This window comes from Lampris incognitus, chromosome 21 (assembly GCF_029633865.1).
Source record: "Lampris incognitus isolate fLamInc1 chromosome 21, fLamInc1.hap2, whole genome shotgun sequence".
NCBI classification, from domain to species: Eukaryota; Metazoa; Chordata; class Actinopteri; order Lampriformes; family Lampridae; genus Lampris; species Lampris incognitus.
The window spans coordinates 16236473-16264225 of record NC_079231.1 but is presented as its reverse complement, the minus strand read 5'-3'; the positions used below and the strand labels follow the sequence as shown (position 1 = coordinate 16264225).

The 27753-nt window shown below is 47.0% G+C and overlaps 1 protein-coding gene across 2 annotated transcripts in view; it reads left to right on the top strand.

The window, feature by feature from the left end:
• The window catches only part of LOC130131560 (semaphorin-5B-like), a 52615-nt gene extending 26129 nt beyond the window's left edge, over positions 1–26486 (top strand). The window contains exons 10-22 of one of the 2 annotated variants that reach the window (XM_056301296.1): positions 803–1010; positions 6488–6605; positions 7014–7198; positions 11202–11345; positions 12131–12278; positions 15207–15432; positions 19816–20037; positions 21203–21373; positions 21721–21723; positions 22665–22814; positions 24309–24347; positions 24961–25172; positions 26325–26486. In XM_056301296.1, coding sequence (XP_056157271.1) covers positions 803–1010; positions 6488–6605; positions 7014–7198; positions 11202–11345; positions 12131–12278; positions 15207–15432; positions 19816–20037; positions 21203–21373; positions 21721–21723; positions 22665–22814; positions 24309–24347; positions 24961–25172; positions 26325–26486 — 1988 coding nt within the window. The remainder of the gene's footprint in view (positions 1–802; positions 1011–6487; positions 6606–7013; positions 7199–11201; positions 11346–12130; positions 12279–15206; positions 15433–19815; positions 20038–21202; positions 21374–21720; positions 21724–22664; positions 22815–24308; positions 24348–24960; positions 25173–26324) is intronic. The other variant, XM_056301295.1, reaches the window with a different exon arrangement.
• The last annotated feature ends 1267 nt before the right edge of the window (positions 26487–27753 follow it).

Below are 27753 nucleotides of genomic sequence, written 5' to 3'. Positions count from 1 at the left end.
ATAAAAATTTTGACATCAATTACAAACACATATAAAAATATGAAAACATAATCGAATGAAAGGAATTAACAACTCCCGCCATCCCCAACCCGCAGGGACACTTATGATGATTAATGGTGGACTCCTGACAGTAATGGTATAATGGAGTTTGTAAAAGAAGTTTCCATTCATAATCGACTGCTGTCTGTTGCAATGAGCAACAGACACCGACAGAGAGAGCCTTGTTGTATCAGATGAGGAAGTACAGTTTGTAAAGAATAAAAAAAAAAGGCAGTGAAGTTTCCATTAGTGAACCGTGTGGTTGTCGGTCAGAAAACATTTTTTCCAGGTGTCCGGGTAGCATAGCAGTCTATTCTGTTGCCTACCAACACGGGGATCGCCAGTTCGAATCCCCGTGTTACCTCCGGCTAGGTCAGGCGTCCCTACAGACACAATTGTCTGTGTCTGCAGGTGGGAAGTCAGATGTGGGTATGTGTCCTGGTCACTGCACTAGCGCCTCCTCTGGTTGGTCGCAGCACCTGTTCAGGGGGGAGGGGGAACTCGGGGGAAATAGCGTGATCCTCCCACGTGCTACGTCCCTCTGGTGAAACACCTCACTGTCAGGTGAAAAGAAGCGGCTGGCGACTCCACATGTATTGGAGGAGGCATGTGGTAGTCTGCAGCCCTCCCCGGATCGGCAGAGGCGGTGGAGCAGCGACCGGGATGGCTCGGAAGAGTGGAGTAATTGGCCAGATACAATTGGGGAAAAAAAGCCACAAAAAAAAAGAAGAAAACATTTCTTCCTGTCTTTCAATCCAATCAGAACATGGCAGCATACTGAAGGCTCTTTCAATAACCAATGAAAGCCTCCACGGATGTTACCTGGAGGAGATGAGGCTTCTCCCCGAAGGACAGAACGGGACAATAAAGAGCTTGCAAATCCTTCACAGTGACAGGTCGCTGTTTGTTGGCTTTGCGGACAGACTGCTGAAGATACCACTGGAACGCTGCTCCACCTATCCAACAGAACGGTAGGATGCCAGTCATTAATTTCCCACCTACAGAAATTATGCAGCGAAATGAGGCACAACTGAGGAGGTGGTGTTAATTTAGTACAGGTTGTCTTAACTTTGGGCTGGGACTATTGATTATTTTAGAAATTCAGGATTCTGCTGAATTTTTTTTTTTTCCGGTGACTAATTGAGTAATCAGATTGAAAAATGCTGGAGTAAAAAATATGCATAGACTTTTAGATTATTTATCATATTGACTAAATGGCTAAAACTAAAATCCTATTAGATGCTATTCTGCACTGCTTGCTGACGCCACAGCTGGAGAATGACTATGCCTGAGCAATATAGGACAAATGTGGCCAAGTTTGTTCTCAGACAACAACATTATGTTTTTAAACATGTGTATTGCTAATTAATTATCTTATCTGACTAAAATTGCAGACCCCAGACCAAATTTTCGGTTTCTGAAAGACATACTCTGTAAGCGAGCCTTCACATCTGGAAAGGGTTTTTTGAGTGGCTAATTATCTTGATGGGTATCAAAGGATTTAAGTGTTAGTCTGAATGATACAGTATACAATGCCAACATTCATGTAAAATGGGTATAGCAAGTTAAACAACGCAGGAAGTTATTAAGAATTGCATTGCGGCACCCTTAGAGCCATTGATGTCAAGCAAATGCAATAGACGAGAACAGGGGGGAGTTGCGGGCAGGTTGCCAGTTCAGAAGCTCCAGGCACCTCTAGTTTTGAATATTTATGTGCTTACAATAGACGACAAAGATTTCCTTCAACATCCAAGTGAGAATCGAATCTAACAACTTCAAATGACTTGTTCTCTTGGTTCTCGCCATCTTCGAGTGAGGGGCGCCGTCGCCACTACACTCCTTTAACAACATCAGGGAATTACTCCCCACAGCGTGCCCTGCATCAGGACTGAGAGGCTTCTCTCCCTCATGAATAATTCCCAACAAGTTCCCCAGAGTCAGAGGCTCCTGGTGCGCATCGGCCATCCAGCCGAGGCAGTCCCTTACTTATATGTGACCTCTTGGATTCACCTGGCTTAGGATAATGAATTGTGAATGCTGCATTGCACTCCAACAGCCAGATTGTGTGTGTGTTTGTGTGTGTGACAGAGAGAGAGAGAGAGAGAGAGAGAGAGAGAGAGAGAGAGAGAGAGAGAGAGAGAGAGAGAGAGAGAGAGAGCGAGAGAGAGAGCACTTGCATGTAAATGAGAGATGACTATGTGCACATGCAGGTGTGCCTCCAGCCCTCACTGCGGCACCTTGTGACCTGAGATTTATGGACTATGGGTATTTATTTGTTTAACTGTCAAGAGGGAAAATTGCCCCACTCCTCCCCCAAAAAGCTGAATAATCACAGTCATGATGTTGGCAGCCAACTCACAGCACTGATGCCTGACTCACTCACACCCCATAATACATCCATAAAGAGAAAGGGGTCAAGCAAGAGAGTGAGAGAGAGCGTTCTTTTACAGTGTGTTATACAAGTACTTGTACTTCGATCTTGCGGGACTATACAGTACACAGCTAACTACTAGCCGACGCTTCCTGTTTGCTGTTTGTGCATTCACCTACTGGGCACCACTAAAGTACAGGAGAGAGACTGACAAAATTATAAGATGGGAGATAAAACAACTAAATTATGACGAGAACTGTTTAAGTACATGTTTAGATTCTGAACCACATCAATCTTGTAGAAATAATAATGACGACAATGAAATGCAGCTCAAAGTGCTTTACATTAGAAGGAAACCGATGACTTAAAAAAATCACAAGCAGAAGACTGAATAAAGATGCTGTTCAAGTGCTTTAAAATCAGTCAACGAGAGAGAACAAAAAAGTGAAACCAATTTTAAGGCAATCTAACAACAGAGGATATTAGCATATTACAACAGAGCTGAACCAAACTAAAATGAATAGAATATTTGAGTAAAAGGTAGAGCAAATTAGATGACAGAAGACGGTTTAATTAAAACCTGGATTTAATGATCTCATATTTCTGTTAGCCTGATATGACGTTAGCCTCGTCTACTTACACATTTGTACATTTCTTTGTCGACCGACGGGAATGTGATAAGAATCAATAACTTTGTAGTCGGAATAGGCAGTCCTGCCCTGTTTTTCAGAGGATTGCGGTGGAGTTCAGGGAAACTAATAGTTCCCATAAATCTCAGTATTTATTGGGGTTTTCTGGCCTCCATAGTCCCTCTTCCTCACAGCTAGTGACTGTCCGTTAGCCTGATATGAGGTTAGCCTCATCCACTTTTAGACATTTGTATGTTTCTACCTTTGTCGACCAACGGGAATCTGATAAGAACCAATAACTTTGTAGTAGGAATAGGCAGAGACAAAAACTGATCACATCAGTTGTCAGTTAGGTTTAGTTACTTATAACTGCAGTTAGCTTTACCTCGCTAGCTAGTAAGCACATGGATGTCCTGTTTTGCAGAGGGTTGCGGTGGAGTTCAGGGAAACTAATAGTTCCCATAAATCTCAGTATTTATTGGGGTTTTCTGGCCTCCATATTCCCTCCTTCTCACAGCTAGTGAGTGTCGCCAGTGAGTCAGCATGGGGATTAGGTTAAATATGATGCTAAAAAGTGGATTCCCGTCACCTAAAAACTTGCGCATGGGCTTCCTATCAGGAGCTCATGGTGGAAGTACTTACTGCATGGCTATGTGTGCGCACAACTATGTGCACATGTGTGTGTGTATAACTGGTCCTGGGCCTGCGCGTAATGCAGAGTGCCACCAATAAGGTGATATGCTGGTAATCAAACAACACAGGGGAAGAAGGAAGAAGGAGAGAACCAACATTATTTTACTGCTAGTGGATTTTTTTAGCCGTAATTTATGAAGGGGTGTCTCAGTATCAGTAGCCAATTTTCCATCCAGATTTTAAGAGGATTTTAAGACAACTTTATAACAGTAAAAACAATTGAAATGCATATCAGGTGAGGCGTGACTAGACTGTCATCAGAGACAATTAGCAGTGAGACACAGATGGTTTAATACGAGTTGACGTCCACTGGCGAAAGTAGGAAATACTGCTTCTGTTGTTTGTTATCAGCTTCTCTATTAATCAATAGGTTTACTTTAAATTTGCATGAAAATAGCATGATGGAAAGTTAGCCACAACACCCCCATTTTACAATTCCCATAAAGGCATCCGTACTCGATAACATAATACACCTCGAAGACTGATAGGATAGTAAAGGGGATGACACATGGCAGAGGTTTATACCCATAATGTCACAAAGTGAGCGTTTCTTGACTAGTTTTTATCTAAAATGTCATTTGAAAGTATATCTCTGTCTGTCTACCTGCCGGCAGGAGACATTGGGATACATTGCCTGTCTCCCCACAACAGCCCTTTCAGTGGAGCGTCACATTTTGCAGACGCTGTGAGGTTTCTGCTATCGACCAATTACATTATTTCCCCCCTGTGCTTCTTTTGATGTACCACTAGAAAGAAATCTGGAGATTCTGTACTAAATCCCACTTGGTGTGAGCAGAAGTGCTTTGGTCCAAATTTAAGTAGGAATATTTCTAAAAGTTTCCTTGCATCTGTTCATTAACTCCATAAGGACACCAAAACCTTCTCCCCAAAAGTTAGCAAATCCTTCTATGATAATTTCTTTTAAAAAATATTGGTTGTGTACTTAAAAGGTTTGGGAACGTCAAGTTGAGCCTGGCAGGCTCCCCAAATCATGGCTGCTCTTTAAGGAGACCAGAATTTGAGTGGGAGTTTTGCTGAAGGTAAATTCAGGGGAATCACTGCAGCATGGGCAGGCACTACCTTCTCTAGTTACAGCTCCGTGCTCTCATCATGGTGGATACAGCCACCAGAAACTAACTGTTGCTTGACAAGGAGACTGCTGGGTTTTTCCTCTGTAAAACGATGACTAGAGCTCGCCAAGACGCAATAGGCAAAAAGGAAAACAGAAGATGATGCTGAAACTGTGCAGACAGCTTCAAGATGGGCTCAATTCGAAATTCAGAGCTGGCCTTGTTTGACACTAAGAGGGCGGTAAGCCCTTGGGGGCATCTGGGTGGCGTGGCAGTCTATTTCATTGCCTACCACCACGGGTGTTGGCTGTTCAAATCACTGTGTTACCTCCGGCTGGGTCGGGCGTCCCTACAGGCACAATTGGCCGTGTCTGTGGGTGGGAAACCGGATGTGGGTATGTATTCTGGTCACTGCACTAGTGCCTCCTCTGGTCGGTTGGGGTGCTTGTTCAGGGGGGAGGGGGAACTGGGGGGAATAGCGTGATCCTCCCATGCACTACTTCCCCCTAGCAAAACTCCTCACTGTCAGGTGAAAAGCGGCTGGCGACTCCACATTTATCAGAGGAGGCATGTAGAAGTCTACAGCCCTCCCTGTATGGGCAGAGGGGGTGGAGCAGAGATCGGGATGGCTCGGAAGAGTGGGGTAATTGGCCAAGTAAAATTGGGGAGAAAAATTCACACACACACCCCCCCCCCCAAAAAAAGAGGGCAATAAGCCATATTGGTTACTGTAGTTTAGAAGCAGGAACTTTTCCTTAGTTTCCGCCTCTCTAACGTCCCCAGTCTTATCCTAGAGACAGCCTTGTGAAACACACTCTCATTTCAACTGACAGGTTGCCTTTGAATCTGCTTCAGATTCCCAAACTGATGATTAATTCTCAGTACTTCAATGTCTGAGAGCAGTAAGATTGATAAAAAGGTTGCTTTACTCACATGGGTGAATGGAAAAACAGTCTAATGGGGGGCCATTCAGAGAGCTGTTTGCTTTCTTGGAAATATAGAAAACTGTTGACAGACCTGTGGGTCCTGAAAACTAAGCTACCCAAGTAAAAGCACAGACTTTAAAAAAATACCTTGAAAAGCTGCAAGGTTGATTTTTGTTATCTTGTAGAGAAATTAGGGTAGAACTAATAACTCGGAAGTAATTAGTTACTTTTCACCTCTTCCCGCTGCAGTGTGAAGGCTCTGTGATGAAATCACAGTCGGGCTATTCAGGGCTGCTCCAGAAAAGGCCCTTTCATTCAAGAAAACAGCCCTGTCGCTGCCCACAATAGACCCATACAACATCCACCACACCGATGTGACAAGGAAGGGGGGGGGGTCGAGCCCCATACACAGAGCCCCAGTTGAGAGCCAGAGAGGTTTGCGACAACATGTTTGCATTGCTGAAATGCATCCACTGACGCAGAGCGCACACACACACACATACACTTATCGACCCGCACACATATGTACGCACAAGCTGGACACTGGCACACAACACACAAACACAGTCACTGGGAGAGGGGACCCCTATAACATGTCCAGGGTCTTCTGGAGTGCTGTCTTGATCTGTGCATCTTTAAACAAGCTCCTGTGATAAGAATCCCTGAGAATCTACAGTAGACCATCAATCCACCTGTCAATCCAAAGTTCTTTTTCCCATCCTGACTGATGTGCTTGTATGTTGGGCTCCGGTGGGGTAGGCATTGTCTGGGAGCGCGGGACCCCTACTGTGGCTGGGACAGAAAACAGAAACGCTGCACCACCATCGAGGAAAGCTTCAACATGAACCAGTGGATCCAGAACATCACGGAGTGCCCGGTAAGTCACACACACACACACACACACACACACACACACACACACACACACACACACACAAAAGATACACATGTATGTGTGCACAAAACCATCCATACATATGTTTATATACATGTATATATATGCACACTCTGCAACATGAACGCATAGATGCAAACTACATATTCACACACAAATACCAACACACAACACACACATGCATACCGCACACACACACTCACAGACATATACAAACACTTGTACATTTTAACACAGACACACACATTTGTGCATACTGATACACACTGACTTGAATACGTGCACACACCCCTAAACACACACTCGCATGCCTCGACACTCACACACAAACACTCAAGAACAACATCGATGCTACGGCTCAACTGCGATGTTGCCACCACACCTTTCTAGGTGAGGAACCTGACACAGGATGGCGGCTTTGGCCCCTGGGCGCCATGGACACCGTGTAACCACGACGACGGCGACGGCTCCGGCAGCAGCTGCTTGTGTCGCTCCAGAGCCTGCGATAGCCCCAAGGCCCAGTGCGGCGGGGCCACCTGTAAGGGCCCCACCATCCAAGTGGCCAACTGCTCCAGGTATTGGTTGTGTGTAAACGCCTGATGCCTTCTGTCTACACGTGTGCAGGGCAGCGTGTCTCAGCAGGGCGACGTGTCTACATCGCTTCGCCCTGCTGAGACGTTCTCCTTCAGCAGTTAGCATGCACCACCACCTACAAAGTTCATTTTCCAACTCACACACAACTGTTATCAGGGAAGAAATTATGGTGGATGGAAATAACAGAATAAAAAAGTCTGTCTCTAGATACATAATTTTGTCATGAAAGGGCACGGGATAACTTGCAGCCATCCTAAAAGAAGAAGTTTTATATTTGGGACCTGCAACATCATTACTGGAGAGCCACCTATTGTGTACTTACACTTATAGCACTTAACATGACACGCATGGCTATGATATAATGTTTGACACACAAATATTTCTGTTAATTGTTGAATCGCTCTGTCAACTGTAAATGTAGGGTATCCGGGTAGTGTAGCAGTCTGTTCCATTGTTTACCAACACGGGCATCGCCTGTTCGAATCCCCGTGTTACCTCCGGCTTGGTCGGGCGTCCCTACAGACACAACTGGCTGTTTCTGCAGGCGGGAAGCCGGATGTGGGTATGTGTCCTGGGTCACTGCACTAGCGCCTCCTCTGGTCGGTCGGGGCGCCTGTTCAGGGGGGAGGGGGAACTGGGGGGAATAGCGTGATCTTCCCATGTGCTACGTCCCCCTGGTGAAACTCCTCACTGTCAAGTGAAAAGAAGCGGCTGGCAACTCCACATGTATCGGAGGAGGCATGTGATAGTCTGCAGCCCTCCCTGGATCGGCAGGGGGGAGCAGCGACTGGGATGGCTCGGAAGAGCGGGGTAATTGGCTGGGTGCAATTGGGGAGAAACCCCCCCCCCAAAAAAAAAGATAAATGTAGTCTTGGAGTTGAATTGTACTGTTTGTGAAATCACTCCATGGTCTCGGTCGTGTTCTATCCATTTAGGAAACAAAGGCGAAACCGATTTTTCACCACTGGCACCTAAAATTTGATTATAAAACACTTGTGTATTTGTGTTTTTCCTGGGAAGGTCCACTCGGAGAGTGACCACTGAAATGAGCAAGTCCAAAAGGCGCACATGACTAGATTTGTGGATTAGCTATTGCCTTTTGAATACACAAGCAACAGAAAGTACCAAAAAGGACATTTGTTTTCATGCTAATCTTTTAGGATCATCGCTTTAATTTCCTGCTGCCCGGTCCCATTTGGTGGCTAAACGTTTAGCACTGCTGCCTGGCAGATAGACGGGTCATGGGTTCAATCCCAGACTTCTAAGTGGAGCTTGTATTTTCTTGCCGTGTTTGTGTGGGTTTCCTCTGGGTACACCCACAGTCCAAAGACGTGCATGGTAGATTAACTGGCAAAATCACCCACAGGTATGAGTGGGGAGAGTGAATGATTGTGTGCGTGTGGGCCCCTACAATGGACTGCCTTCTGCCAGATGCCTGCTGGGATAGGCTCTGGCTCCCAGCCACCCTGAATTGGATTAAGCAGTTACTGACATTGAATAAATGAGTAACTGCGGCACGGTTAATCTGGACTCCGGTGCTGCTGGTTTTTATATTCTACCATTTGTTCCAACTGCCTAATCAGGAGGGTCTTGGTACAGCGGGTGAATGTAATTAACTGCCTGGCAGAACAGAAAACCTGCAGAGCTGGTTAGGGATGTCCCGATCCAATCTGAGGGATTGTGTCGGAGCCGAACGGCTGTATCAGACAAATTCTGATCCTTTATTTCGTCTTCATGCATGCTCAATAATCCAGGTAAGGAAATCACAGAAAGTTGAATCAGTTCACCTGGACACGTTTATTGGGAGAAACGTTTCATCACTCATCTAAGTGGCCTCTTCAGTCTCAGCTGACTGCAGGTATCCCTTGTACATCAGGGAAACCAAACAGATGCTGGCCAAGAGGATGGTACAACACAGGCCAGCAGCCACTCTTTCAAGGATGAGGATGTGCACATCCTTGATAGGGAGGAACGCTGGTTTGAACGGGGAGTCATAGAGGCCATCTATGTTAAGAGGGAATGACCATCCCTGAACCAAGAGGGGGGGGGGCTAAGCGCACATCTGTCACCGTTTTACAATGCTGTGATTGCAAACATCCCCAAATTCCCACCATGCATGGTGGCCCAGTGGTTAGCACTGTCACCTCACAGCAAGAAGGTCCTGGGTTTGAACCTCGGGGTTGCCCAACCTTAGGGGTCATCCCAGGTCATCCTCTGTATGGGGTTTGCATGTTCTCCCCATGTCTGCAGGTGCTCTGGTTTCCCCCACCATCAAAAGAAACATGCATGTTCGGGTTTATACTCCTGTCTGTTCCCCTGACCAAGGCAATGGGAAAAGAACTGGAGTTGGTCCCCGGGTGCAGCATGAAGGCGGCAGTCCACTGCTCCTAGCTACACAGATCACAGCTAGGATGGGTTAATTTGCAGTAACTGAATGTCCCCAAGGGATTAATAAAGGAAATTTAATTAATCCTCTGTGATTACTACACATGGCCATTGAAACTCTGGCTAATGGCCACGCCCATATTTGCATAAGAAACCGATTGTTGGTTTCAGTTGTTATGCAACTGTATTGTTTATAAGGGTGGGGCTACCTGCAGTCAGTTTAGAGCGAAGAGGTCACTTAGATGAGTGATGAAACATATCTGTCAATAAACGTTGTGTCCAGACGAACCGATTCATTTTTCTGTGAAATCCTCTATTTCATTTGTGTGCCATCCTTGCCCGCTGCCATACACTATAGGTGCTCCGCCTACTTGCTGTAAACTGATATTACCCACAACCTGCAGCGATAAGGCACAAGTCACCAGCCGTCCTGAGTTAGTCTAATCAACTCGGGGACAGATAAATTGGTTCCACGCCCCAGACGAAGACACACCAGAGCCAGAGAGAGAGCTGAAGGGTGCAGGGACGCTGACCCCCCCCCCCGTCTTTTACATGGACGTGTTTTTACTCTTTTAAGTGGGTTTTATCCCTGGTGTTTTTGTTGTCTTTGTTTTAATAAAAGGGGCTATTGTGCCCTCATTGACCACCCGTGTCCGTGTCTCGGCTGTGGGTCCAGATTTGCCACAGTCTGCAATGTGGAACTATTCCAAATTGGAAAAATAAAAGCAGACTGCGATGTCAGGTTTTGGTAACAGAGCTACTCTCAACATGACGAATATGATAGGACACTCTAAAAGAAAACTTTCAAAGTGCTACTCTTTGGACTGACCGTTCTTTTTGGTTGGTGTCTTTACATTTGTACGAGCTGTAGTTTTTGATATGACTTCTATAGTTTGACCTTATTTGGTTAAAAAGATAAATGAGCACCATGAAGGGACAGCTCAGACAGGTCATTCTTTAGGAGGGAAGGAGGGAAAGAGTGAGATAAAAACAAAGAGATGGAAACTACGTGATCCTGGCTATCTTATTGTTTCCTTTTGTTCTCCGCATTTCCATGAGTATGAATGAACAGGCTGTCTGTTGTAATGGGCCACAGTGATTAAATGGGTTCACTTGTGTCTCCTTCAATCTTCAACCGCATCCCAACAAACTGTGGACGGGGTGGCTGGTGTGTGTGTGTGTGTGTGTGTGTGTGTGTGTGTGTGTGTGGTGGGGGTTGTGAAGGAAGTGCAATTGAATTTTGCCTTTAAAGGAAGCGTTGATTGAATTAGAGGACAAGAAACCATTAGAGAAGAAGCACTCAGACAAATTAAAATACCCATTTTTTGCTGGACGGTTTTTGGTCTGCACGTCTTCCCCAGATTTGTCTGGTCAGTTTCCCATTTAGGCGAGTGGAACCTCCGGATTAGACGAGTTAAAATCGTGTAACACGCCGGCGTCACGTCGGTGTGCTTCTGCGAGCGAGCTGAGCCGCTGTCTGCTTGTTGTTTTGTGCTTATATGAACGTGCGTAGACATCAGTTTTCCTTCCTGTCACTCTCTCTCTCTCTCTCTCTCTCTCTCTCTCTCTCTCTCTCTCTCTTCCTTCACCTCCTCTCAGGAACGGAGGCTGGACACCTTGGTCCTCCTGGGGCCAGTGCAGTACCAGCTGTGGCATTGGGTTCGAGGTGCGACAGCGTTCCTGCAACAACCCGTCGCCCCGCCACGGCGGGCGCGTCTGTGTGGGGCAGGGCAGGGAGGAGAGGTGAGGGGGCATGTGGTTTGTGTGTTGGGTGGGAGGGGATTTGACCCTGAGGAAGCTTGGAATTTAAAAAGCGGCCTGCACTTTGTTAAGCCAAGGTGTCAAGATTAGGGTTAAATAGAGGTCTCTCTTTCTGCACAGGCAAAAGCAACCAGGACACAAAATGGGTCAACACATTGTGTCTCCATTTTTCTCAACGGTGAAAGCCAGAATGAAGCTCAGATTTCAGTTTTAGCAACCGTTACTATCATTCATTTTCTTCTTTCAGAAACTATGCTATAACATTTTTTTGGTAAAATCTCATGTGAATAGACGCCTGGGTAGCGTAGTGGTCTATTCCATTGCCTGCCAACAACAGGGATTGCCAGTTCGAATCCCCGTGTGACTTCTGGCATGGTCGGGCGTCCCTACAGACACAATTGGCCGTGTCTGCAGGTGGGAAGCCGGATGTGGGTATGTGTCCTGGTCACTGCACTAGCGCCTCCTCTGATCAGTCGGGGTACTTGTTCAAGGGGGGGAGGGGGAACTGGGGGGAATAGCGTGATCCTCCCATGCGCTATGTCCCCCTGGCGAAACTCCTCACTGTCAGGTGAAAAGAAGCGGCTGGCGACTCCACGTGTATCGGAGGAGGCATGTGGTAGTCTGCAGCCCTCCCCGGATCGGCAGAGGGGGTGGAGCAGCGACCAGGACGGCTCAAGAGAGCGGGGTGATTGGCCAGGTACAATTGTGGAGAAAAGGGGGAGGGGGGGAAAGATGTTGAAAAGCCAACTATTTTTCTCTATCTCCAGGCTGTGCAATGAGAAGGCTCCGTGTCCCCAGCCCATTTCTTGGACGCCATGGGCGTCCTGGGCCCGATGCAGCGCCGACTGTGGGGGAGGGGTCCATTCACGGAGCAGAACCTGTGAGAACGGGAACAGCTGTCCTGGATGTGCCGTGGTACTTTACACTTGAAATGCTGTCCAGTGCAAACGATCACAGACAACATGCTGACACCGGGTTTGGCAAAGTTTGCGATACAAACAACTTAAAACACAAAGCATAGCAACATAATCTCCCGTCATACTCAGAGACATTTCAAGGGTCAACAATACCGACTTTGATCAGGAATAGGAAATCTAAACAGATCTGACCAAAGAGATTGCATTATTATTGTCAAGTGTGGAAGCACTGAGTTGTCACGACTTGTGCATTTCGATGACGGAGGCCACAGAGAAATGTTTCGTGTCGGGCGTCTGGGTGGTGTGGCGGTCTATTCCATTGCCTACCAACACGGGGATCGCCAGTTCGAATCCCTGTGTTACCTCCGGCTTGGTCGGGCGTCCCTGCAGACACAGTTGGCCGTGTCTGCGGGTGGAAGCTGGATGTTGGTATGTGTCCTGGTCGCTGCACTAGCGCCTCCTCTAGGTCAGTCGGGGCGCCTGTTCGGGGGGGAGGGGGGAACTGGGGGGGAATAGTGTGACCCTCCCACGCGCTACGTCCCCCTGACGAAACTCCTCACTGTCCGGTGAAATGAAGCGGCTGGCGACTCCACATGTATCGGAGGAGGCATGTGGTAGTCTGCAGCCCTCCCCGGATCGGCAGAGGGGGCGCAGCAGAGACCGGGACAGCTCGGAAGAGTGGGGTAATTGGACGGATATATTTGGGGGGGAAAAGGGGGAAATGTAAAAAAAAAACGCAAAATGAAAGTCGCTACATGTCGTGGCAACACAACAAATCTGTATTATTTCTATATGTATAAATTTGTTTATTACAATCGCAAATTGCGATATTGTCCACAATAATCGCAACATGACTTTTTCACCAAATCATGCAGCACTAATTATTATTGTCAAATGTGGACGCACCGAACTGTCAGGACTGGTGCGTTTCGATGATAGAGGCCACATAGAAATATCACATGTCGGCCACTTCTGCAGCTTGCTGTGTCCCATGAATTAAAAATATATACGCAATGAGATTTCCCCAGTCAACCAAATCAGCTAAGTAAGGAACTCATCTACCTGATGCAAAAACAAAGCTTTTCCTCTGCCATGGGTTTCTGGTGAGACCCCTTGCCACAAACCGTTTTCCCTCTCCTTGTGTAGCACATTTCAAATCCAGTGTCATTCATTTTTCACAGCCACCGTTTAACCGGAACGTTCTGTCACCCTGCTAAAGGTCAGCGTTAATATGGACAACGGGAAGACGCAAAAAAATAAATCATCGCCTGGCGATAAATCTGGGTGGCGACGTACGCTTGGCCATTTGAACTGGGAGAAATAAATTGCTGCCCCCCCCCCACCCCCCATGCTGCTTTGAAAAGCTTTTAAGGCTGGTTTGAAATGCTATGAAATTAGACAGCCAGAGGTAGGCTTTAATCTCTCTCCTCACACACACACACACACACACACACACACACACACACACACACCATAATAGAACTCTTTGACACACTCTTTGACCTTTAGTCACCCAGGGAGTGTTTACGGATCACACACTCTTCTCCGGCAGTGACCGGCCTTACACAAATCGAGCTTCACACGTTCGCACAACTGCAGTATTCTCAAGGCTCGGCGTTTTTCGGTTTTTATTTTTCAAAGCCATCCAGTATAACGAATTTCGCCACAAGAGGACACTGTTACATAACCTCACACGAACAGGAACAACTTTAGGATCAGTGGAAACATAAAATCTGGGTGAAAATCAGTTTAAAAATCTGGGTATTTTTCAGTGAAAATCGGTAAAAACCGAAAACGCTGAGCCTTACCCAAAAGTAGTTGTTTAAGGAGACGGGGGGGGGGGGGGTAAGTTCTCATTTATTTTCTACCTTTCCAGACATGTCCAGGGACCTAAGCTACAACTCCAAGTCCACGAATATGCGAATCGTGAAGGATTTTGTAGTTTTAATGGTCGCTGTCAGGGAGCACTGAGTGTACCTTGGGGAAAAAAAAAAAATGCAGCACATGGTGTTAGTGTCCTCAATCAAACAGACAAATGAATGAAAGAAGATGGTCATGAATTTGAAGAAGGCAAATTGTCCTGGCTAACAGACGGTTAGACATACAGATCACAAAGCCTGTACATCACAACATGCAAACGTCCAAATAAGAGTTCATCACAACGGAAAACGGGTCCACCGCCTTGCACAAATATATACATATGTACCGCCATACAGTATATGGAGATATGGCAGACTGAGCTCATAGAAGACCTTCACCAACAGATACTACCACGTCAACAGCGAACACGCAGGTTCAGCTAAGTTGTTTTCTCTGTGTTGTGTTGGGGAAAGTAACAACACAACAGCACTGACGACTGCTTCATTTCAAAGGGATCACTGGGATTTGGACTTGTCACACCATTGCAACACCATTGCAGTGGGGCGTCCGGGTGGCGTGGCGGTCTATTCTGTTGCCTACCACAGGGGGATTGCCGGTTCGAATCCCCGTGTTACCTCCTGGCTTGGTCGGGCGTCCGTACAGACACAATTGGCCGCGTCTGCGGGTGGGAAGCCGGATGTGGGTATATGTCCTGGTCGCTGCACTAGCACCTCCTCTGGTTGGTCGGGGCGCCTGTTTGGGGGGGCTGAGGGGAATAGCGTGATCCTCCCACGCGCAATGTCCCCCTGGCGAAACTCCTCACTGTCAGGTGAAAAGAGGCAGCTGGCGACTCCACATGTATGGGAGGAGGCATGTGGTAGTCTGCAGCCCTCCCTGGATCGGCAGAGGGGGTGGAGCAAAATTCGATTGGGGGGAAAAAAGGGGGGGGGGACACCATTGCAACTGCCAGCCTAACCAGTGGCATCAATAGGTTAAAAAAATGCGACTTAAACATGATTGACATTTTGGTCCCGGTCCAACCCTCTCCCTTTCTATTTTTTTGCAGGAGTACAAGGCCTGTAACCTTGAGGCTTGCCCTGAGGTGCGCCGCAACACCCCTTGGACACCCTGGATGCCTGTAAACGTGAGCCAGGACGGGGCGCGCCAGGAGCAGAGGGCCCGCTACACCTGCAGGGCCCTCCTCCCTGACCCCCACAGGCTGCAGCTTGGCAAGAAGAAGGTGGAGACCCGCATGTGTCCCAATGACGGCTCCGGAGTTTGCGAAACTGACTGTGAGTGGAGGGAGAGGATGTGGTGTGCATACACATACAGTATTGCGAGTGTGTGAGTGGTGAGTGTGTGTGTTTGCAACTGCACAAACACACACACTCACACACATTAGCACATTCCCATTCCTCAACACATGTCCTCGTACAGCTTCCGCTGTGGCCTGCAGTCTAAACAAATGCCAAATGACTTCAAGGAAAACAAAAGCGCCCCTGCTGAGTGTTTGGCGTTGGAGATAACCAGCACGGGAGTTCAACACCAGCTTAACTGCAGACTCATTTTGTACAGCACTTTTTAAAGAGATGCTGCAATAACATTTAAGCAATAACAGGAAGCTCACTTAAGGCTACTAAAAAAACAAACAAACAAAATCATTAAAAACTGATGTAAAATTAAATACATGGAAAAAAACCCCAAAAACCAATGAATAAATCAATAAAAGCCCGATTGTGAGGATCAAAAACACGGAAAAGAAGCGTATCGAGTCAAGTCAAGTTTGCTATTTCAGTCATACTGGTGTAAAATGAAATAAGATGCGTCTTTCATGGGAACAGTGATGCAACAGGGCAAGTTCTAAAACAACACAACGACACAGCTCCATGCCATCCCATTATCCAAACCGCTAATCCTGCTCTCAGGGTCACGGGATGCTGGAGCCTATCCCAGCAGTCATTGGGCGGCAGGTGGGGAGACACCCTGGACAGGCCGCCAGTCCATCACAGGGCCGACACACATTCATACCTAGGGACGATTTAGTACAGCTGATTTACCTGACTTACATGTCTTTGGACTGTGGGAGGAAACCGGAGCCCCCAGAGGAAACACACGCAGACACGGGGAGAAAATGCAAACTCCACACAGAGGACGACCCGGGATGACCCCCAAGGTTGAACTACCCCAGGGCTCAAACCCAGGATCTTCTTGCTGTGAGGCGACCGCACTAACCACTGCGCCACCGTGCCGCCCAAGACACAGCTCATCTGTTTAAAAGTATTTAAAAAATGATGTAGACTATGGGCTACGCCAGTAAACGGTGGAGAAAATCTGTGGAACGTAGTTAAGTTTACCAACTACATGTGGGTGGTGAAATTGCTTAGAGGCTCTTTCCACATCTACAAATTTAAAATCCGGCTGATTAAACATTTATAATACAAGGCAAGGCAGGTGTACGAGAGAGTGAAAGGGCGAGAGCGTGAGAGAGAGACAGAGAGACAGAGAGAGTCAGAGCGAGAGAGAGAGCATGAGAGAGAGCATGAGAGAGAGCGAGAGACAGAGAGAGAGCGAGAGACAGAGACAGAGAGAGAGAGTGCACGAGAGAGAGCACACGAGAAAGAACAAGAGAGAGCACACGAGAGAGACAGAGAGAGAGAGGGAGCAAGAGGGCGAGCGAGAGTGAGAGCGCTAGAGAGACAGAGAGAGAGAGAGTGAGCAAGAGAGAGAGAGTGCACACGAGAGAGAGCACACGAGAGAGAGAGACAGAGAGAGAGCGAGCGAGAGTGAGAGGGCTAGAGAGACAGAGAGAGACAGAGTGAGAGAAAGAGACAGAGAGCGAGAGATAGAGTTTGTAATGTTGAAGTATGAATTAAGGCGCTGACGGCATCTCACAGGAGTTTCCTATTATACCATGTCTACACTGACAGCGACTATGTCGCACAGTGTTTACTTGCTAACACCTTTTGTCTGGCAGTTACGTGGCCCCCAAACAAACAAAAAAGGATATTAATATGTATGAAATGGAAAACAGTAATGATTTCTGCTGATCTCGTTTGAAGCTACGGAGACCCCTCTTGGTTTAAATGTAAATTATTTGCGATTACGATGGTGCATGCGCTGATTTATGGTGTGTGTGTGTGTGTGTGTGCGCACACACACATCAGACGGGGGAAGAAGATGAAACTAGTTCATTTTCCGACATGACCCACATCGCACCTCACAAATAAATCTTTAATAACAAGCTGTCTGCTGAGCTCGGCAATAAAAAGATAATGTTGGGGTTTTTTTATTTGAACTCGATGACATCTGGAGGATTTGTGCCTCTGTCAGTGTAATGAATTTGTCAGCATTCATTTCTCATCATAAAAAGAATGTTTTGACATTAAACCTGCAATGCTTCCTTTCTTCCCCACGATAACTTAACCTGTACTGTACACTGGGTGTAACTCAATATGCAGTCCACTTTTTTTTTTTGCAGGATGTCTTAACACCCTCCTGCTCCTATAACTAATACATCAGGATTATAGAGGGATGGAAATGATATGAAAGATGGTATAGTGAGCCATAATGTCAGGCTAAGTGTTTGTATGTGTGTGTCTTTGTTTGTTTATGTACACGTGTGCAAGTATACGCAAGAGTGTGTGGCATAATTTGACTTTTGAATTCCTTAAAGAATAAGTGGACACTCACTTTCCGCCTGTCCCCGCTAAACGAGAGGATAGATTTTCTTGCTCAAGACGGCGGAATGATGTGGTCTTATTGGTTGTGTGTGTTTGTGGGTTTGTGTATGTATTTGACTGTGGCTAATGTCGCATACTACTGGGCCTATCAACCTGACATTTTTTTTTTTTGCACAGTTATGACTGACTGTGGACGGCACGGTGGCACAGTGGTTAGCATGGCCATCTCACAGCAAGAAGGTTCTGGGTTGGAGCCCCAGGGTAGTCCAACCTTGGGGGTCATCGCAGGTCGTCCTCTGTGTGGAGTTTGCATGTTCTACTCTTGTCTGCGTGGGTTTCCTCCGGGTGCTCCGGTTTCCTCCCACAGTCCAAAGACATGTAGGTCAGGTGACTCGGCCATACTAAATTGATCCAAGCTGTGAATGTGTGTCGGTCCTGTGATGGCCTGGCGGCCTGTCCACTGTGTCTCCCCGCCTGCTGCCCAACGACTGCTGGGATAGGCTCCAGCATCCCCGCGACCCTGAGAGCAGGATAAGTGGTTTGGATAATGAATGGATGGATGACCGACTGTATGATAAAGAACCTCTCATGGTCGCGGTGATTACAAAACCTCTGAAAAACGTTTGTTCTCGCTACCGCCACTCCCTCTCTTCAGCTTGCTCGACCAACGCTGCTGCTCTCTGTTGCTGCCTGATAAAGTCAACCGTGTGTATGCGTGACCCACATCTACGGTTGAGTGAGATCGGGCAGCGAGAGTGTCAAAACATTATGTATTCGAGTATGAGTCCTGAAAGTAAACGAGAAGTTGATCGTATTTCGCAAGTCAGCAAATAATTCACTGCTGATCTTAGCACAGGAGAACTGGAGGAACACTGGACGAACCAAAAATAACAACCTCTGTCCTTATCTTCATGATATAATAAAGCTGGGGAAACTGTTTAGGCTCGCGCATGCACGACTCACATCTACAGTTGAGTCAGATCGGGCAGCGACACGATCAAAAATTATTGAAAGAATTTTGATAATCCAAAAATTAAAAAAAGGTATAAAGGAACAACTTCCTCCAGGTTGCAGTCAAAACAGGAAGTGTTACATATTCAGTTTGCTGCCTGATCGGAGTCAACCACAGATGTGTTAATACAAATCACAATCATTCGACTTACAGGCGGTAGTATTTTAGAGACAGCACAGGACAAGAGCGTCCTAGCTAGGGTGACCAGATGTCTCGGTTTGTCCGGGATTGTCCCGGGTTCAAGCTGGGTGTCCCGAGTTCCAGCTACTCTAGCCTGTCTTTTTTTGGTGGGAGGGGATAAAAATTCTTCATTGTATCATGTCCGGCGAGACAGACAAGCTTGTGAGTGCGTGCATATGCGTGTGCGCGTGCACGAACATGCGGTACACTTTTTAGGGTCCCGGTTTGGGATTTTGAAAATCTGGTCACCCTAGTCCTAGCCGGAGTCTGGAGGTCTTCGTCAGAGGAAACACCGGCTCTGTCTGACCTCGGCCCCGGGGCCTGGTTCCATGTGCATACTCCTCTGAGCTACTAGGCTACGAGCAGTTAGCAGCTAACAAGCTAAGCTACTGTACTAAAGATTAGCTTTGGTGTCGGAGTTCACTAGCAAAAAAGCACAGGCTAGAACTCGGTCAAAAACAACTTATTACACTGCAGAGCTACTGCTAACTTTGACTTCCAACGAAAAGAAATTTGTCTTTCGTGTCTGTTGTTTTCTGAGCATTCCTCCATGCTCACTCTCACCCCCTCCGGTCCCTCCTCCAGCCTCTTATTTTCCCAACAACCAATCACAAAGTGTCAATTTGATTTTCCACACATTTGACCAAGCAATATTTTTAGAGAAAGAAAATATTGTAGGTTCAGTCTACATGAGACTATGCATTTCAATATAACTGGGAAAGACTTGATTTAACTGAACAAAGCCTGATAGTGTCTTAGACCCCCCACCTTTCTCACCTGGGCTACATGTGTGCATATTCCAGCTCTGGTTGAAGACTTGGTGAGGACCAGCGGCCAACCTCTGGTCCGGCCTCAGGGAGCTCGCTGGGCATCCTGGGAAATGTGGTCCAGCTGCTCCCAGGAGTGTTCCAGAGGCTTCCGCACCCGCAGACGCTCCTGTTTGACACCAGAAGGCAAGACCGCCCCCAATGCGTGCACAGGATCCCCGGTGGAGTACCAGGACTGCAACTCTCAGCCCTGCCCAGGTGAGATGAAGAAGAAACCTGAATGCTCACAAACCCCCCTGGTCACATGTCCTATCCATCATCTGTCACAGGGTCAGAGAGCATCTATGGTAGGGGTTCTCAAACTTACTACTCAAAGGTCTGCATCTGATTTTTATTCAAGGTCAGAGGTCTGGAATGATTGGCGATAACAAAATAACATTAAATCAACTCACTTATAACTTTTAAGCAACATACATTCAAGTTCAAGACAGTCAAGATAGTCAAAATACATTCGAGCCCAGTGGGAGAAGTTACATTGTTTCCCTGCAATCAGTTGCTCGAACCTAGGCACGAATGGTGCAACTGCCAGTCAGAGACACTGATCCAAATGTTAATTGGTCAAGCTACTGCGGTATGAGCGTTTCACCACATTTATTGTGGAGAGTGCAGACTCACACCAATACGTGGAACTGAACGTGGCCCGCCCTACTCCGCCTCTGATTGGCTCAAACCCTCATGTACTGGTAGGGTACTCGTTACTGTTAATTATGGTCACGCTAGTTTCTCTCCCCTCCTCTGCTCTCTGTGTTTCAACAAGGATGGGCTCAGCCCCTACACACACACACGGAGCGGAGCAGAGAAGTGAAGATAGCATTAGCGATAGCGAGTTGAGGATAACTACACTCGTTACATTATGTAAGTGCAATAAAAGCTTCGCACCCCCCTCAGAGCAAATGCTCTGGTGTAACGCTAATGTGTGAACTTGGCAGCAACAACACAAAATACAAAAAGTTACACTTCATAACGTATTGTATTCATAACACGAGGTATGGGCCGAGTCCGGATTGACTTGCCGTTCGGTACTGATGCAGCATTCCCATCTCATAGATCAGGGCTTCTCATCCTGATCTATAGGATTATATGCTGAAATGACTTCAGTTTGATATCTCTTCGTTTGTTTGCACATATTGTGTGTATTTGCATGTGTGTGCATGTATTTGGTCATGTGTGCGCACATATTGTATATTTTTGCATGTGATAATGTATGTGTTGTGCGAATATGTGTTTTGTGTTTGAGCACTGGTGTGTATTATACTTGCGTGTCTGTGTGCACTATTGTGTGTTTATATAACTGCTTATGTGTTTGTGTGTCTGTCTGGTTATGATGTATGTGTGTGTGTGTGTGTGTGTGCACGTGCTCCAGTGAATGGAGCCTGGTCCTGCTGGTCGTCTTGGTCACAGTGCTCCGTCAGCTGTGGCGGAGGGCACTATCAGCGCACTCGCACATGCAGCAACCCCGCCCCGGCCAACGGAGGAGACATCTGTATAGGCCTGCACACCGAGGAGGCCCTCTGCAACACACACACCTGTGAAGGTATGACAAGGAACACACACTCAACCTGAAACACGAATTCACTCACACACACACAGATCCCCGTGTTACCTCCGGCTTGGTCGGGCGTCCCTACAGACACAATTGGCCATGTCTGTGGGCGGGAAGCCGGATGTGTGTGTGTCCTGGTCGCTGCACTAGCGCCTCCTCTGGTCGGTCGGGGAGCCTGCTCAGGGGGGAGGGGGAACTGGGGGGAATAGTGTGATCCTTCCACGTGCTACGTCCCCCTGGTGAAACTCCTCACTGTCAGGTGAAAAGAAGCGGCTGGCGACTCCACAAGTATCGGCGGAGGTATGTCGTAGTCTGCAGCCCTCCCCAGATCAGCAGAGGGGGTGGAGCAGCGACCGGCACGGCTCGGAAGAGTGGGGTAATTGGCCGGATACAACTGGGGAGAAAAAGGGGGGGAACAAATGCAGAAAAAAAATTAGGTTGTAGCTCGCTGTCTACCTTACTACGGTAGGAACGAGTTGTTGTTTGTGTTTTAACAGCGTTTCGCTTATGAGTTTTTCATCCGGGGGAGTTCGAATCTGTGAATATATTTCCAACTTTAATGAACTCCCAAGGACATGATTTATTAAAACAAACACAGACTAGAAAAAAAATGTGATGTGAATGCTCAGGGGCTCTCCGTACCTCCATGTTAAAGAGCTGTTTGTCAGTCCTAATTGGCCATGGTGTGATGATAATAACAATGTTTATTATGGTCGGTACTTGTAATGCAAAGCCATCAATCTCCATTTTTTAATGTTCAGGAATTAAAAAGGGCAGTTTTAATCATCATTACTTTCTCCTCCTTGCTGGCCGCATTTCAATACAAATTCAAATTCGAAGTGAATTTAAAGGCAAACGTTTTCATGACTCAAACAAAACCCCCACAACTAAAATGCAAAGTGTATTTCTATTTGCTGGCGGCTATTATAAAAATGATATATGGTTTCTATCAAAGGCTGTTATGAAAAATGCCGCGTAAGAATCATTTGCCATTGGAAAAATGCAAAAAAAAAATTCAATTCTGCCACGCTTTATCGCATAAGCTCTTTATCAACGCCTCACCCTTTCCACCTCAAGCGAGCTTAAAAGCCTTTTTGCTGATATTAAGGATTTTTTCCCCAATAATTTTTCATTCTGCTCATCTTATATCTCACACAAAATTCATAAAAATAGCTTGATTAAAAACATAGCAGTTGGCTTCCTATTGTTCTTACTCTTTCCTCATCTCTCTTTCAATCACCTGTGCCCCCCCCCACCCCAATTCTCTTCCTCCCTGACTCAGGTTGGGGTGGATGGACAGAATGGGGGGCATGTGAGGAGGGCGGGCTGCAGCACCGGAGCCGGCTGTGTGGGGAAGATGGGGAGATGGATGCCGGCCTGTGTCAGGACAACATCACCCAGTCCAGACCCTGCCAGCCCCACGAGGTGCCAGGTAAACCTGCAGTTCAGCCACTTCCTCCACAGACACTCGGCAACAGATACACAAACAGATAGGTAAATGCTATATTGATCAGATCCGATCAGATCAGACAGACAGACAGCAGACAGACATGGCTTGTGGTTTGTCTCACTGGTCACTGCTGACAGAATTCTCCCATTTTTTGATACCTACTTGCCAAGTAGTAGCATATGTCCTGTTTGATTTTCTTTTCTTTTTTGAAATTTATCCCCCTTTCCATCGCAATTGGCCACATCCAATTCCCTGTTCTCCTAAGTTCCTGCTATTGCACCACTCCTCCAGCAGTTAGGGAGGGTATAGACTACCATATGTATCCTCTGGAGCCAGTGACCGCTTCTTTTCACCTACCGGCTGCAGGTTTCATCTGGGGGAAGATGGCGTGATGCATGCTAATTCCCCCAGAGACATCCGCCGCTAGGGGCGGCACAGAGGTGCAGTGGTTTGTGTGGTCGCCTCACAGCAAGAAGGTTCTGGGTTCAAACCCCAGGGTTGTCCAGCCTTGGAGGGTCATCCCAGGTTGTCCTCTGTGTGGAGTTTGCATGCTCTCCCCGTGTCTGCGTGGGTTTCCTCCGGGTGCTCCGGTTTCCTCCCACAGTCCAAAGACATGTAGGTCAGGTGAATCGGCCGTACTACATTGTCCCTAGGTGTGAATGTGTGTGAATGTGTGGGCCCTGTGATGGACTGGCGGCCTGTTCAGGGTGTCTCCCCACCTGCCGCCCAATGATTGCTGGGAGAGGCTCCATCATCCCCGCAACCCCTAAGCAGAACAAGCGGTTTGGATAATGGATGGATGGATGGACATCCACCGCTGGAGAGACACCCCAAAACCTGTAGACGTCTTTTGCAATGGAAGGGCACCTACTGGACCCCCACCCAGCAGCACTGAAACCCAGTGTTATTTTCCTGGTGAAATCTACATCAAAAAACACCATCAGTGACCTGACAAATACGAGAGGGTGACAAATACAAAATTCACATTAGCATACAAAAACTATGATGAAATACATTTCTTCATAGAATTCGCTAACCAAGATCAGTACTGAACTCGTCAAAGTCTCGTTTTTGTCATGGTTGAAAATTTCGTCGATGGATATTTATCGCCGTGGTTTTCATCAAGAAATTAACGCAGCGGTCTTCTTCCGTACTGAAAAGCCGTAGTACACCTGGTTGTGTTCGCACAAAAGCTCCACCGTACACAACGTAATGCTGACTTCCTTGAATCTGCATCTGGGGAAATTGGAAAAGACGTTTTAAATGGGGACGTCAGCATTCTGGCTCCCCGGAGAGCGGCGGAGCAGATTCCCTTTGAGGGGAAAACTAACCGCTGTCTTCAACTTGGGCTGTTTGATGTTTCTGAGCAGCAGCAGTTTGACTCGATGTTGACCGTTTTCTCTCCCTCTGTAATATTCTCTTTCTGTTCCTGTCTGTCTTTCTGTGATCTCTCTGTTTCTATCTCTATTTTTCCAGTGATTTTGCCCGGACAGGAAGATGAGCAGCATTGCGGAAGTAAGTGAAAAAGAAGCTGACAGGAACCTCATGAAAACTGTAGCACTCTCTCTCTCTCACTCATTTGCATACTATCTGACACATACATATATAGACCCTCTAAGCAAGCACATGTGCCCCTCCACAAGCCACCAAAGTAAATCTGCTGTGGGGTGGGGTGGGGGTAAGGAGTGGGGGCAAAAGGGTTTCACACCCTGCCACTTGTGTCGCACCCAAGGCAAATCTCCTTTGCTACACCCACCCCTCCGAGTCCCCCGCCTATTCTGAGGGGGTGGGTGTCACAGCGAGTTAAAGGGGGGACCTGACAAGATGACAAGGGTGTCATCTTATTAGGACAAAATGAGCATGAGTCAACAGTCATTTCATGCTGGTTATTGAACGAATCAAAGTTAAAAGTTCACCTCTCACAGCTTGTTGAAAAGCACACACACACATGCATGCATGCAAAAATGCATTGTGAAGTTGTACGTTCACTTTGGAGTTTGTTCAACCACACAACACCTACGCAGTTCTTGTAAATATATTGGCTTTTGTTTGTAGTTTTGGGACAAACTTTCAAATTCTCCCCTCTCTCTTTCACTCTCTCTTCTCCTTAAAATACCCTCGTCCCCAGCCTTCACCCTTTTCCAGTTGGTGGGCGTAGGAGTGGCCAGTTTCTTTGCAGCGGTGCTGATATCTGTGTTGGCCTACGCCTACTGCCAGCGGCTGAGCCGGCCCTCGGCAGAGTCGGCGGTCATCCACCCCAGCACCCCCAACCACCTCACCTACAACAAGCAGGGCAACTCCACACCAAAGAACGAGAAGTACACCCCCATGGAGTTCAAGGTGGGCTGGCTTGTCCCCCTTACAACCTACACACACTCAAAAAAATACGTTGGATTTACTTCAAGTAACGTCAAGGGGCTCCACACAAATGTGTTTACTAACTTCTAATATACTTGAACCGTTAAGAAGTACTAAAGGAATCAAAAGGGACTTAACACAGTTGCGTGGAACCACTCGGCATAACATTTTAAAGTAAATCCAACATTTCATTTCTTTGAGTGCATTCAAAAAAAGCGGAACACAACAGGGATGTGTCACTGTCACTCTGAATTTTAGTGCTCGCTGGTCACAAATTAAGGCTCATCCAGGATCGAGGGTTCAGGGACTATGGAGTGTTCATATACTGAATTTAGACAGAAAGAGGGAGTGACGGAGAAACGAAGATAGAAAGGCGAGTTACAGGTCAGGCTGGCAGGGGATATACAGAGAACAGAAGCATCAAAATCCCTTCATTTATTGATAAAGTAAAGCCAGGGCACTGCTCATAAATGAGCCAGTACCCCAGGGGCCTAACTCAGGGTTAAAGGTCAGCAGAGGCTGGATAGGAGATGAAGAGCGGTCAAAGGTCGAAGAAGGGTCAACCTTAGAAGAGTGTAATTGGTTAGATTCCTGGCCTCAGAGAATAGCTGTTCTAAAAACATTTCAGTTAAATTGTGCAGAGGAAAAATTAAGATGGAAATGCACTACTGTTTTTTTTTTGTTTAGGAAATTAATTTCACTACTCTTTGTCTACATGCTTGTTTGAGATTCTCTCATAGCTGGCAGCTAAGCAGGCTAAAACAAACCACAAAAAGTAATTGCGAATGCTGTTCGACTCGAGTCTGACGTTAAGTGCCTTTAGCAGTCTCTATACACCTCAGACTCAGATTTTGATGGTTACTGACCTGATGCCTTCTACCTTCATGCCATGAGGAATGAACAGGTTTTTTTTTATTTTTTACATGCCCCGAGCCACATCACAGTCCATTTCATCTGTCTTTTGGAAACACACCACAACAGGCACGCAAACTCACTGGAATATACAGCAGTTGGCATTTTAGATGGTGGCAAGTGTGTCGATAAAGTCACCCTAATGTCCTCTTGCTTTATCTTGCCTTCCATCCTTCCCCGCTCCCTCTTTTTCTTTCCGCCCCCCACTCATCCCGACTCCAGACGCTGAATAAGAACAACCTCCACGTGAACGATGAGACCTGCAACTACTTCACCTCGCCGCTGCCCTCCAGCAACGTTTACACCACCACCTACTACCCCCCCAGCCTGAGCAAGTACGACTTCCACCCCGACTCCCCGTGTAGGAACTACATGCACAGCTGAGAGCCAGCATCACCCCTTTTAAATCCCATGCACCTCCCCATAAAAAAACAAAATAAAACAAGACGAAACTCGACCATCCTAACTGGGACCCTCACCCGAACTCTGACCTCTGAAAGACTACTTTTGATGACATCTCCTGTTTGTTTTTTCAAGACGCAACACAGCGGGAAGCATTAAAAAAAGATCACATTGTTGAGGCAAAGACTAATCCCTGCAATGCTTCTTTCCAAATCCACAACTTTTTTTTTGGACCCCAATTGTACTTGGCCAATCACCCTGCTCTCCCAAGCCGTCCCAGTCGCTGCTCCACCCTCTCTGCCGATCCGGGGAGGGCTGCAGACTACCACATGCCTCCTCTGATACATGTGGAGTCGCCAGCCGTTTTTTTTCACCTGACAGTGAGGAGTTTCACCAGGGGGACGTAGCGCGTGGGAGGATCACGCTATCCCCCCCCGAAAAGTCGACTGACCAGAGGAGGTGCTAGTGCAGCGACTAGGACACGTACCCACATCCAGCTTCCTACCTGCAGACATAGCCAACTGTGTCCGACCAGGCTGGAGGTAACACGGGGATTCGAACTGGCGATACCCGTGTTGGTAGGCAACGGAATAGACTGCTATGCTACCCAGACGCCCCCAAATCCAAAACTTTACTGGTACGGGGTAACGTGCATTACAGCCCACTAAGACCACAGGACTTATGAGCCCCTTTTGATCACTTTTCCACTGGAGTGAGAAGAGACACTTGTCCACTGGTGATGTGACTGTTCCATTTTTCTTTTTTGAAATTGTTGTTATCAAGCGAGATGTGATTTTCTACCTAACAGGAATCCACTATTTTTGGCAGACTGGCTCAGAGGACTAAGCGATACTATGTACTGTACAATAGGCAGCTTGCACACCTGTCATTGGTGAGTTCCCATTCAGAACACAAATACCCTCTGCAGAATATAGTTTGAAAAAAAAACCCCTGCAAGAACAACAACTAGTTCTGACAGAAAAACAGCAGATAAATAGTATTTCGTGAGAGAAGTCCCCCAAATGTATCCTTGCTTGAGATTGATGGGGGCAAAGAAATAAATGGTAAATCAACTTAGAAATCCACAGAGACATACATTACCTTGCAGCGATGTGTTTTCGCCCGTTTTGCTTTCATTTTTCACGGTTGGAGGAGAAGACCATGAAAAAAAAAGACGACTGAAGAGGGCAATTTTGACATGTGTCACAACGTATGTTGGTGCAGATGCCGGCCTGCTAACCCTTCTGTC